Source organism: Cyanistes caeruleus, chromosome 4 (assembly GCF_971803275.1).
Source record: "Cyanistes caeruleus chromosome 4, bCyaCae1.hap1.1, whole genome shotgun sequence".
In the NCBI taxonomy this organism is placed as follows: Eukaryota; Metazoa; Chordata; class Aves; order Passeriformes; family Paridae; genus Cyanistes; species Cyanistes caeruleus.
In genome coordinates, this window is record NC_141704.1 from 6,926,128 (window position 1) to 6,940,440 (window position 14,313).

The window sequence follows — 14,313 nt, forward strand, 5'->3', positions numbered from 1 at the left end:
ATTCTACCAACACCACAACATCCTTCCCTCAGTCTTACAGACCTCCCCAGGCATCTGCTAACAGCCAATGCTGGACACAAAATACGGGAGTAGAACAGAGACAAATCTGTTGCGCGGTCATCTCTAGATGCCTCATATCAGGAGCTCACAATTGTAGCATAAAAGTACCAACAAACCTTATTTAAACAACACGAGGATGTTACTGCAACCAGCTGTCTGCTCCTGCCTCTCTGCTCCCATCTACTGTTTTGCTGTCACAAAGGCCTGGGAAACTTCTTTGCTTCAGTGCAAGGTCAGGCTGGGTTAGCTATAGCCACCAGAGGAGACAGCAGTGGCTGGAAAGGTGCAAATGGCCACACTGGTGTGTGTGTTCAGTCACTCCTGACACACTGAAAACAGCATGTCTGCCTGTGGCCACATTAGAGAGAAACTGGGGCACTTCAGGGATTGGCCAGTAAACAGCACAAAAAAAGAGCTTTTCTACCAGTCTAGGTACTGTGCAGTTTTTTTTTTTTCAACAAATAAACTTGAGGGGCTGCTAGGTATACTGCTGCTCACTATGCATCCACATACAGGTGAACAAGTGACCTTCCCTCTGCAGCACAGACACGGGAGCCTATCTGATTCTGGCACACTACCCAGCTTCACTTATTTTCCTTCATGGTCTTACTAGCTTAGACACAATATCCTCTGCTTAGATTCTCCCATCCTGAGCAAGGACCAGGGATAGAGGTGGCCCCATTTGAAAAGCAAAAGCTGAATGTCATTGTCATTTTAATTAATATCCTGCAGAGGCAAGAAGAAAAGCAAATAAAAAGGATGAAAGAAAATAAAAATCAAAACAAAATTAGGTCAATCCTCCTTCCTGAGGGATCTTTTGCAGACAACCCAAGGATCCTCTGCTCCCCACATCCTGCACTGCCCCCTTCACCTTATTGTAGCCTGACATCCCACTTCCACCCTCCTGTCCTGGGGAGGCTGAAAGGCAGCCTTGGAAGGGGCAGAAAGCAATCCTGTTGTACAACACCAGTAATCTGACACTGCCTTTAACAAGATTATCTTGTATCCCTCTGTCCTCCCTCCCCCCAACACACAAGAAACCCTTTTTCAGGCCAGTGCTGGTTTGTTTCTCTACCCTGGGAAGCTTATGCTACTGAATAATCTGTACTTTTGTCCTCCCCCTGCGTTATTTCTGTCTCTGGGTGTTTCTCATTTTCCTCCGTCTTATGCTTTTCCCTCCTGGCATTAATAACGTTGTGGAGAATGATTTCAGATGCCAGCCTAAGTGTGTGTTTCAGAGATGTGGCTTTGGATGGAAAAGGTTGGCTCTATGAGACAGGGAGATGGAGAGGACATTTCCTGCGGTCTTGCTCACCACCAGGGACCACGGGGTGAGCATCCCCAGCGGAGCCCTCAGGTTTCCCATCCCATGGATGCTAACAGGCACTTAATTGTGGTGATGGGCAGAAGGGAAGAGGGGAAAAGGCAGGCAGCTAAACACAGTAAGACTGTGTTTAAGCAGGTGGCACAAGTGAAGTGCCCCAGACAACAGCGTCAGATATGCCCAGGAAGAGACAGGCAAGAAATGCAGCCCTGAGAGAGCCTTAAGAAAACTGCAGGATGAGAAAGAGAAGTGAAGTCATGTATGGAGAAAGCCCCTTGTAGAACTGGAGGGATGAAGATGGGAAGGAGACTAGGTATGGTTTATAAGGTAGTTGCATGTCTCTTAATCAGCAGCATTGCTTTCCCAAGAATCCTACTGGAGATTTCCAGGCTGCACGTTCATGGCTGGAGCTGAGGGCTCAGGAGCTGCACGCTGTCAAGGGGAGAGCTCAGCACTGAGCTTGCTGCAAGCTGGTCCCAAGCATCCAGGTTATCCCAGCCCAAGCTGAGCAGCTTTGCTGCAAAACCCTGCCTAGATTACCTGTCACTGCTGGCAAGCTGCCTCCCACGTATTGCAGAGACTTGCTGGCACAACCAGGGTGGGTGGCTGGGTTTTCTTTTGGGGTTCTTTTGCTGATTCTTTCACAAGGAATGTGACAAGACTCATCTATTCTTCCAGACACATACAGTTTAGAGGGAAAGGTCAGCTGGGTTATGTCTTAACTGGACAGTGAGTGGCTTGTCAGACTAAATAACAGAATTAAAAAACTTCTACCTGCAACCCTGGATGGATCATCTAATTTCTGGAAAGAAGAGTTTGGATGCTAAAGGAAAGCAGATAACATTTGAGAAAGACTCAAACATAACTTGTCTGTAGAGACAGCTCCTAAACTTGCCACCACTCCAAACCCACAGAAACCTGCTAAAGTGTTGGAGTTCTAATTTTCATAGAATGAACAAGTATAACTCTACAATCAACAGGAAAAATACTTCTGTGGATACAAAGGCTCTAAGCTTTTAATCTTACACTCACATGTTGTTCCTCATATTTTTATACATACCTGAGCCTCTTTTTAATCGTCTTCTTGCAAGTTTAATTTGATCCTGAAGAATCTGGACCCAGTCCCTAGGACCAGGAAGTTTATCCACACGGTTAGCAGTGCAGTATTTTTCTGTAAAGACTGAAATAAAAAGATACCACCTTTTTGAAACATGCCACCAAAAATGGAGAAAAGGAGATGGGAGAGGATTTTAATCAAAATATATGAAATTATTCAATTATCAAAAAGAAATTTAGTTGCTAAATGTAGGATTGTGAGAATAAAGTCCAACTCAGCATTTCACAAGTTCATAATTCAGAAGTGACTTGGCTGCATAAATATCACAGGAATGGCATCATTATGTATACATTTATATACTATGTATAAAAGCCAGTCCCAATGAAATGTTCTACACCTGATGTCTGCATGAATTTCACACAAAATGATCACAGAAAAATAACAGTGTACTTAGAACAAAGTCTCAGATGTGGCAGGCACTTGTAAATGCTGCCTTCCATATGGTACAGGTAGAGAGCTGAAGATCTGGTCATTTGGTGGCCTCTTGGTTAGATTCCTAAGGCTGCAGGCAAAGTGATGAAAGAGTAAAGTCCTACCACTGTGGAAATCTCCAGAATTTTTATACTGCCAAACCAGATGGAATAGAATTTGTATAGACCTACTAAAGAAAGGGGAAAATAAAAGAAAAAAAAAATAAAAAAAGAGTGCAGCACCATTACAGAGAAGAAAAGAAATATCCTACAGGTCCGATTTTGTATTTTGTAAAAAAGGTACAGAGAGGGTCAACATTATATTTAAATCCATATTTACAACAAACCTAACAGTGTTATACCAAAAATACGGAATTATAAATGGAGTGAAACTGATGCAATTGATTTTCATCATGCAGCTGAGAGGTGTGCAAAAAATAAACAAGTGCAGAAATAGAAAAAATATTCTTGCTGATAGTATTGCTATTGTAAACTTGGTCAGAGGTCTCAGAGCCCAATGTCCAATTATGACTGGCAAACAAAGAGAGAAAGCTGGTCCCAGCTCAAGGGATTTGTAATCCTTAAGAATAAATATTACACAGATGGGAAATGTATAACAAAACAATGACAATTTCAGTATTTTTATACACACACTTTTGAAGTGGCACTACCTGCTAAGTACAAGGGAAGCAAAGGCAATCTTCCCCCCGCCCCAAACTCTTTCCATGTTAAAAGTTCACAAAACCATGGCAAGGCAGACATTAGCAACACTTTCCTGTGCAGTCTGATCTACAAGGACATCAGACCAACTCTGAGGGCTGCCCACAGCAGTCAATACATCCCTACACATTCACAGTGTTTGATTTGCAACAAACATCAACTTTGTGAAGGCAGAAATAATCTTTCCCTTCTGAATCCATATGGTAGCTGACACAACAGGAATCTGATCAATGACTTGCGACTCCTGTTTACTTAAAACAGGCAACTGCTCAATGTGTGGTCAGAGAAATAACAGTGTGAGCAAAAAGGAACAGGAATGCAATAGCAAGGAAGCAGGAGAATTGGGACCTGCCCATTCTAGTCCACCCAAGCTGTAAGGTATTGACAAACCCTCTGTCATAGAAACATAGACTAGTTTGAACTTAAAGGGGACTTTAGAGATCATCTAGTCCAACCCCACTGACATGAGTAGGGACATCTTGCACTTCATCAGATTGCTCAACACCCTGTCCAAGCTGATCTTAAACACTTTCAGGGATGGAGCACCCACAGCTTCTCTGGGCAAACTGTTCCAATGTCTCACCACCATCAACATAAAAAAAAAAAAGGCTTTCTAATGTCCAACTAAATGTACCCTCTTTCAATTTAAAGCTACTGCCCCCTTGTCCTGTCACTACAGGTTTTGGTAAAATATTCATTCTCATCTTTCTTACAAGCCCCTTTTATATATTAAAAGACCACAATAAGGTCTCCTTAGAGCTTTCTCTTCTTCAGGCTGAACCACATCAGTCTCTCAGCCTGTCCTCATAGAGAGGTGTTCCAGCCCTCTGACCATCCTGATGCAGAGCCGTAGGTGGGGTCTCATCACAGTGGAGCAGAGGCACAAAATCATGCCCACAGTTCTTGTGATAGCACCTGGGACACAGCTGACCTTCTGAGCTATGACATTGTTGGCTCATATCTAAGTTTTTGTCTATCAGTACCCCAAGTCCTTCTCTGCAGGAGAAGGACTTCATCCACCAGTCTATACTGATAATGGAGATTGCCCTGACCCAGATCCAGGACCTTGCGCTTGGTCTTGTTGAACATCAGGAGGTTCACATGGACTCACTCCTTCAGCCTGCAAGGTCCTGGATGGCATCCCTTCCCTCTTGTCAACCAACCACACCACTCAGCCTGGTGTCATCTGCAAACCTGCAGAGGGTGCCCTAGAAACCAGTGCCTGTGTCATTGCTGAAAATATTAAATTGTACTGGTCCCACTATGGATCCCCGAGGGACACATCACACTTATATCTGAACACAGCTCATTGATTTCTGCAGGGAAGGATTTCACTGGCCGAATTTCTCGTCAACAACACAAAGGAAAAATAACTGCTTCTGACTAGTTTTATTTTTTTCACCTTTTTTTTTTTCCCCAATTCTGAGTGAAAGACTCACAAGAGAAGCTGATTGCCCAGGAGAAACACTGCAACTGATAAAACAAGTGACACTGAATACCCAAAGTCAAATGAGTGAATCCCTGGCTAATCATACTGTTGCAGAAGAATTAAATTACTTGTAAGGACAGCAATGAAAATGTTTTCAGACAGGAAGAATGATTTTCAAGCAAACAGTCCCTCCTTTAAATTCTCTGCCCATCTTTGTCATGAATGTAGCCTTTTGTACCTCTGTCATGGAAAAGGACTAAAAGTGCCACTAAAGGATATCTGGGCACGTGGTAGAGTAATGTCCTAAAGATAATAATGCAAACAACATGATGTTGTTCTTGTAGAGATTTCATACTGGCTCAGTTATTTCTTGGAATAAATGAAACCTCAGTGTCTGATAAGCCCAGCTCATTGGAGGGAAGAAGGGTGCTATTGGAGCCAGACTGAGTGAAGATCCACAGGACGTCAGACCTTGGCATCTTATTCCATCACAGCTTTTAGGGACAGGCTTCCCTATCAGGGATCAGGCACTAGCATTTGGGCAATACTCTAAATGCCAATAAAGGTCACTGTTATGGCAGTGGTACCTAGTAGTACCATCAGAGATTAAATGTTTCTGTTGGAACTACAAGTCCCTCCTTTCTTCTTTTAAACTCAAGGGAAGAGGTTAAGCCAAGCCTCAGAATCTGCTCCACTAATACAATCTTAGCTACTGAGAAACATTGCTTTCTGCAGTGGGTACCAGCTGCTATTTTAATAGTGCTGTTGCATTTACTGTAAAACATTTATTTTATCAAGTGCTGTTCAAATTAGAGTGGGTTTTTTGGAAGTAATTTTGAACTCCTCTCTCTTTCATTTACTTATTTATTAAAGCTTTTAAGGAACAATGAGATACAGATAGAGAGAATTCAGATTCAGATTTTTGCAGATTACTGAGCTCAAGAAAAGAAAGTACAGAACAGTTTGTGATTTAAACGTAAATACAAGTGTAACTCTGTCAGCTGCAATGGCATAAGCACAACATACACTTTGTGGCAGACATGCACACTTGAGAGGGTCCTCTGAAGGCCTGCATGCCCAGCCTGCTGCTCAAAGTGTGGTCAACTAGATCAAAATGCTCTGGCCTGTGACCACTCACATTTTGAGTATTTCCAGGGATGGAGATCCTTCAGCCTCTCTGAGCCCCTACTGTGCTGCTCAACCACCCTTATGCCAAAAGTGCTTCTCCTTAGCAATTTTCCACATGTTCAGTGCTTCTTTTGCCTTTGGGAAGAGTCTGACTCCACTTCTCCATATCATCCCATTAGGTAGTTGTGAATAGCAGTAAGGCTTCTCCTGAATAATTTTCTCTCCAGTTCTCTCAGACTCTCCTCATTTGGTACTGAAGCAGGAAAGTGGTGAAGTCATAAGCCTTGGTGGTCCCTGTACTGGACTCCAGCCAATTTGTCAATGCCTTTCTTTCATGGGTAGAGGGGTCCAAAAGTTGGCACAGAGGTGACTGCAGAAGATTATCCTGCCTCCTTTTGCTGCCAATGCACTCACAGAAGCTCTTCTTATTGCCCTATGTCTCCTAAGTTAGCAATCTGTACCTGAGAACAAGTCACAGCATTACTCTTAGAGCTTAATTCTGGCCTGTCTTTTGGTAAGGTAGATATTGTCCCTACAATATCAGATTTTGAAACAGAATCCTGTTCACAACCTCTGGCCTAATACCAGCTCTTTATATACTGTCATCACAGAGTTTGAAGGTACATGTATTCTTCTGGAAGCTAGATAGCAGTGATTGCTATGAAAAATCACCCAGCAAAAGGTGCTTACACCAAGAAATTTGGTTCCCCAAGAGGAGGACCACTGTACTTATGAGCATCAAACTCATCTCATGCCAGTAGTATCTTCCTCCATCTCTCCCCAATCCAGCCACCAACTATTGAAAAATTTACAGAGCAGACACAGTCAAATACAGTACAAGATTCAGAACTTTGAAGGGTATCAGTTACACTATCATTATGTTTTCAAGATTTCTTTGCATCTCTGATATCTGGGGGAAAAAAATAATTATCTTACACGAACATTGAGTTTCTAACCTTAGAGCCTGACTTCAGAAACCAGGATCACTGGCTTAAAATTAACACAAGCTGTCCCCGTAGAAGCTATTTTTAACAAGTGAATGAAAGGGAATAAAAATAAGACTGCATATTTTAATAGACCTAACACACGTCAGAAATTCTAATCCCCTTATACTCTCCTTAGTTGAGAGTTCTAATTACACATACAAAAGAAAGCAGAAAACTTACCTTTTATTGCACCCACAATATTTTGGTCTAGTCCTTTCCGGTTGTCATTGAGCCCTCTTTTCCTTTTGCCATTTGGTAAAGAGTTAGCCAAAGTCTTGTCATCAAAAAATGCACAGACCAGCTTCCTAAAGAGCAGACTTCCTGAGCGAGTATAGTTTGATAGTATTGAGTCCAGCTGAGATTTCGGCATGAAGACGTCAAAGCCTTCTGCAAGTTGCACTTCTGGCTACCAAAAGAATACAAATGTTTTAATTAAACAAGCATTCAAAGACATTATTTTACTTCAGTCATGCATCTGGTGAGACTTTACAATCACTTCATCAAACCATGAATCTCTACAAAGCTATTCAGGACTACAGCAGCCTAATTCATTGAAATCAAACCCCATCAGTGAATAAGCACCTTAAAAGGCAAATCAAACAATCACACTCCTTGTCTAACATCTGTAAAAGTTAACAATTACTGACATCATTTCTAGGCATACAGCTAACAAAAAGACAACAGATACCTTTCAATGTTGGGTAATAACGACAAAGCACAGGATCATCCCAGTGCAGCGCTCCTAAGTGATGCTTTTTGGACATTTATCTAACCATTTAATGGACTTGTTTCACTGCCAAATGCTGTGAACGAGCGTGCTGTGGGGCAGCCAGGCACTTCCAAGAAGCACAAATGCAGGGATACTGGCCCATTCCACGTGGCTTCCCAAGAGGGATTCCAGTGAAGATATGGCCCATATGAGTATAAGCAGATGATGAATTCAAGACTGCCCCTGGAGCCAGCACTTGCTGAGCATCCATTTGTCCTTCCTTCTCATAGTCCCAAAACGCATGTTTAGAGAGGATGATGTTAGACAGACAGCTTATTTCAGTACAAAAATCTGCAACACTAAATCACAGGGATTTAAGTGACTGCCAGAAGGTGAAATGGAGGAGAAGAGAAAAGAAAACCTGCTTATATTTCACAAGAGTCTTCTCTCAAGTACACTGAGGGCCAAAATAGACAAAGGCCTTTGAGGAAGTCCCCTTACCAAGAGTCTTTTTGCTGCCCCTGTCTGTACATATCAGAAATTACATGAACAGCATTTGCAGAATTTTCTTCTGTGAGTATCATACAATGCTTATAGGAAGATTTCTTCATGGCATAATTAAATATCTAGAATAAAGACACATTGTAGACACATGTAGAATAAACTAAAATTCTGAAAATGTTGTTTAGAAGTTGGCAAGGAGATGAAAGAATCAGTGATCATGATGTGAGGAAATAAGCCAACATAACAGCCTTACTCCTAAGAACTTGCCCTTTTTTTCCCCTACATGAAATATATTCAGCAATGATGATGCATTTTCAGAGAGGTTTACAGAGCAAGAGCAAATGCCATCTCCCATCATATCACCTGCGAACATCTTGAGTCTAGACAGAAGAAAGGGCTGCCAGTCTCAGAACAATTTAGCTGTGTAATTCTTTTCCCATGGATTTCTAAAAATCAGTATGAAGAGTGTTGCAGCAAGTAGAATATTTCCAAAGCATGTACTGTCATGGGTTATGGATGTTTACTGTGTGATAAAACTGAAGATTACAATGCTTTGGGATGCCAGGATGAAGAATCTTAAAATATGCAGATAGCAATAACAACAACAAAATTCTAAGAAGCATGTAGTTCCTCAGCTTTTTCTGGATGAAAATTTGATTTTTTTACCTCAAGAACTTTCAAAATACTGGATCCAGCAAAACAGTCAGTTAATGACATTTGGCAATATTCAAATGTAGGTGCATTTTTAATGTGTTACTTCTAAACTTCTGGTGACAGAAAAGACTTTCAAGAGTAAATAAATGCTGGCCAAGTTCACAACCTGTGAAAAATTCTACTTCATGTAAATCAAAAACCACAATTCAGCTGACATGGTGATGAAGGATACCTGCTCTGTTCTGTTCCTTTGGTCTTTTGATAGCCATCCAAGATGACCTCAATGATACAGACACTCAGGGCAGAGGAACTATAGAACCGTAGAAGTTTAGGTTGGAAAAAGCCCTAAAGATCATTAAGTCCAGACACTAACCCATCACTAAACTATGTCCCCAGGTGCCACATTTACATACGTTTTAAATATGTGTCTCTGTTGTGAGGGGCCCAAAACTGATGCTAGGATTTGAGGTGAGGCCTCACCAGTGCTGAGTACAGAAGGACAGTCACTGCCTTGGTCCTGCTGGCCACACTATTGCTGGTACCCTCACCAAAAGCCAGTTGTTCCTGTGGTACCTTTTATGACACCTCCTACTTAAAACCCAAAAAGGCAGAAGGATCACGAGGCCCTGCTATTATCTTCTGTATTTGTACTGAAAAATCAAGTGAGCTTTTTCTCTTCTGTGGGTGGTTTCCCTCTTCCCTGGTCTTACCTTAGGACACCTGCCTTACACTTCAGCAGGTGCACCAACCACCCTACAATACAGCTGTAAAATATATTTCAAACCTTACCATTGTACCAGTGTGGAGGATTCCGTATTATTTTAGTTTTGACTGTTTTATTCTTAATATAGGGATCAATTCTTTTACCAGTAAAACAGTTAAAGGTAAAATTATGATTTATTCTTGCTTTCCTTTAGTAGTTAACTATTCTTCAAAGATAATCAGTAACCATTTGAACTTCATGATCACTTTGAATGTGATTTCTCAAAGAAAAAGCACTTATTAATAGATAATGATTATGGCAAAAGGAACTGGAGAGTAAACTATTTGTGAACAACAAAATAAAGAAGACCTGAATGCTAAAGGCATTTGCTGTGCTAAAATTAACAGCCAGTGAATTAGATTTAGCCCTAGATATTTTAGTAGGTTGTATATGTAGATTAAAAATGATTAGGTTATAAATGAAATATTACAACTGTAAAACAAACACAAGTTCAGCTAAAGAGTTGTAATCAGATTCTCTGATCCACGGGCCAGATTAAGGGCTTGTCTCACAAAGACATTTTCCACCTCTCTAAGTAGCAGTATTTCATCTCAGCATGTCTGAACTAATTGCACTAGTTTTGGCAGCCCCGATTTCATATCCATTAAATTTGGATTCTTCTTAAAGTTCAATAAATGTTGGCAAAATTGCAGTGGCAGCAGTGGTGATGTATGACACAGCACACACTACAGGCAACCTGTGGAATATTCTCAAGGGAACATTCATACATGGTGCTTTGTAAAATCTTTCAGGTTTTTTCAGGCATACAGACATGCTGGTTGTGACCACACCAGAGATGTGTGTTTTATGCTTAAAAAAAAGTAGAAAAAGATAATGTTGCCATTCATTCTCAAAGAAGTGACTTTCTTAAGCCTTCACAAAATATTTAAGGTCACATTTTATTTTCACATTGAATATATCTGTTTTCAGAACTCAAATGTTTTCTTTCCAAAGACAAAACAAAATCAATTTGTTTGTCTTGGGGTTCTGGCTCTGTAAATTTAGTCAAACAACTGTTGTGGCAAGCAGGGGCTCAAGCATGGAAGGACAGATGAAGACCTGATTTATGAGCCACATGTTTTCTCTTCTTTTTTTCCTTAGGTCAAACTGGCAACTACAAAGAATCGTGTCCAGCAATGGAACACATTCATAAAGCCAAATTAAATTCCATTGCAAGCACAAAACTGTTTTCAAAACTGTGTTTCAAGCTGACAAGAGTGCCACAAGCAAAAAAAAATTATAAGCACAAATTGCATGCCGGAGACAAATTACCAGTCCTCCCCAAACCTTTACCTCAAACATTATTAAGCGTAGTACTACAAAAGGAAACCCTCTGAAAAAAAGCATCAAACTAGCTATTCTGTATCACTACACTGACTCTGTGGCATGAGACTGCAACCTAATTAGTGGTGTGGCTTGAATCTCTGTAACTGAATTATTCTGACTGCTCTTTTTTATTATTAGTTCCCTCTTCCAGAAGGATAGAATATTATCTGCTGCATTGTTTTCATTTACGCTTATTGATACTGAATTTAATTATGTTTTTCTAGCTCACAGTACTTAGGAAATTGGAAAGAGCTGCTCAAAATTAAAAATATATTAGAGGAATTAATGAACAGTTTACTCATCAGTGAACTGGTCTGGATGACATCAATTTGGTCATTAAACAAAGCCAATCATCCACCAGATACATGGAATTTCTATCAGCACATGCATGAATCAAGAAAACATGCTTACTGCAATTTTCTATAGGAAAAGTGCACATTCTTAGAGCAGCAAATTTTGGCCTTTTTAGTCACACTGACATCATCAACAGTACGGAGGCCCTATTCCAGCACACAGCAATCAAGACAAAATGACCCAATTCAGCAAAAATGAATTTTCTAGAGATGAAGAGTCCCCCCAAAATCAGTGGGACCAGAAAAGCAGGAAAGCACATAAATACTCCTTGGCAGGATAAAGACATATGTGTGGACTACATGGTCTCATCAGCAATGATAGGGCTGTGAATGCTTTACACACCTTGCACTTTTCATGTCTCCTCATCTCAACAGTGGCTCTTGGCATTGGGGAGATGAAGAACAAGTTTCCATGAAAACTCAAAAAACAGGAGCCTTGAACTCAAGGGAAAACTTCAAGTTTTCATGCTTGTTAAAGTTGGGAAAAAAACCCAGAATCCTGTAATGAGCACTTCACACATCTAACTCTAACATCTCCATTCACTCCTTCCCAAGATTTGCTTGTTTATTCTAACAAAAAGTGGGAAGATGCATCAATGTGACTTGAGTACTGAATCTCCTGAATGAGTCAATATTTCAAAATCTTGCAATCCTGCATATTAAAATTTTAACTTACATCTGATGAGGCCGATTCAAGGATAATTCCAAACCCTGAAACAGGGGTCTCTGGCTTCAGGGGGGGTTCAACTGCTTCCAGACTCGATTGTTCCGAGTTTGCTGTCAGCCTCTTCTCATTCTCTGGAGAGCTGGGTTTCTTATTCATGGTAACTGCTTCAACAGCTTTGAGGGGCAGTTTTCTCTTTTTATTTCTCTTTCTTGATATTGTTGACTTCTGTGCACAAATCAGAGGAACAGTAGGCTGCTGTCTGTTTTGAGTCCCAACTGAATGAAAGGAATTAATGCATTAATTTTATAGACAAAAGCCCATGAATAACCACACAGATGCAACATTAAACTACTGACTCACTGAACTTATTTTCTAGATAAGTGATGTGATTTTCAGGGCTGCTGGTGCATGGGAAACAAATAAGTTTTATCACCTTTGCATAATTTTCCCATCTGTACAATGAGGATAATGACAGTGAGCTTTTCAAGCCATACTGATGAACAGTATTTAAAGAAAATTAGGAACACACAGCTCTTTTTCCTACTGACCATTGGATGGTTGGTGACATGAAGTACTTAAGTGACGATTAATTTGTGTGCCCTCTGAATGACTGAGAATCTCACTGTCTTTGAGGATTTCTTCCTGATAAAATAAGATAATACAATTGCTAATGCAATTACAGTTATTTTTATGACTGTGGTCTCCAAGTTAATTAGCTCAGCAAGAACATTTCAAGTACCATTATGTCAAGAATGAGTGAAAACACTATTCAATAGTTTAATTTCTGGGGGAAAAAATAACCCAAAGTGTGTTTTGCTCATACACAAAAACTGGCATGTATTACCTCTGAAGTGTCAGAAAATATATTTTACATTTATCAGTATTTCGCAATTTCCAGTATCCACAATCACTTGTATAAATTAAGGCACTAATCCTGAACCTGTATCAATATGAATAAGTCCTCTAGAAGAACACTATCAAGATACAATTACATGTGTGGATAAATCACTAAGATCAAGCTCAAAACAAACAAAGAAAAAGCCGTAAGTGCTATACATGTAGATCAAGTTTATTCAAGATATGAGCAAGCTACAAAAAGTCTTCATCTACAAAGCTTCAGGAAAAAAACAAACCTCAGACTATTGTTTATTAAAAGATTTCTGGAATATTTAATTTCTGGCAAGGATTTACAAGACTGAGATGTGTAGTTTGTAATTAAGACAGTAGGGTGTTTGAATACTAAAGTAAGTTATTACACTTTCACTTACAAGTTTGAATTTTAGAGTTTTTTCTTTTAGCAACAAAAATGCCAAATTATTTTTTTGTCCTCTGTAAAACCATAATTTCAGAAACTATGAAGCATTCCAAGTGAATCAAAAGATTCACAGACTAGCAAAGGTACTTACTCTGTAGATACATAATAAAAAAGAAAAGTTCTGCTACTGAGGAATCAGCTCTTCTGGCATAGACACCAGTTTTCTAACTCTCACTCACAAGCCATTTTTCAATCAACCATGTGATTTCAATGAAATCAGTGTGACTGCATGAAGAATCCCATGTACCAGCAAAAATTGTAAAACTGGGCTTTTGTGTTCTTCTTTGTAAATTGATGACTTCTAGAAAAGCATTTTTATGTGTGTCAACGGATATTACAAAACCTGTCTGATCATTCCCATCACTCACTCAGACATTATACACCATGGAGACAAGGAGTTTAGTCAGCCCTTCACTCCACCCATATTTCAGTTAATTACTCAACACTCCCTTTTCTTACAGAGGTCTTATCCAGCCTCTCCATGAGGGAAGCCTCCATGGCTCCAATCCCCATCACTCATGCTGGATGGGCAAGTCAACTGACAAAATCTCCAACATCTCTATCTCCTCATTAGTATTAGCACTAACTTTTAGGTAGCACAGTCTGCAGCTTCACATCAGCCTATGACAACTTAACTCTACCTACCATGTTCTCATTATCTTGCTGGCTCAACTACTCTTCTGGCTCTGCACTGTTCTGTTTCAGCTCCCAACCTAGGAGAAAACTAGACTCAATAGTTTTCCCCAGTGAACAGATACACAGCTGGTATACACACTGAAAGCTGGTACTTCACGGCCAGAGTAAGGGTGGAGGCCATGACATGCAGTGGCTAGCTCAGCTGAGACTAC

The 14,313-nt window shown here is 40.3% G+C and overlaps 1 protein-coding gene across 3 annotated transcripts in view; it reads right to left on the reverse strand.

Annotated features, from left to right (window-relative positions):
- BEND7 (BEN domain containing 7) overlaps positions 1–14,313 on the reverse strand; it is a 46,579-nt gene that overhangs the window by 12,190 nt on the left and 20,076 nt on the right. For all 3 annotated transcript variants that reach the window (XM_086886553.1, XM_086886554.1, XM_086886556.1), the window contains 3 exons: positions 12,160–12,425; positions 7,355–7,580; positions 2,445–2,564 (listed from right to left, as the gene is read on the reverse strand). In XM_086886553.1, the coding sequence (XP_086742679.1) occupies positions 2,445–2,564; positions 7,355–7,580; positions 12,160–12,425 (612 nt within the window). The remainder of the gene's footprint in view (positions 1–2,444; positions 2,565–7,354; positions 7,581–12,159; positions 12,426–14,313) is intronic.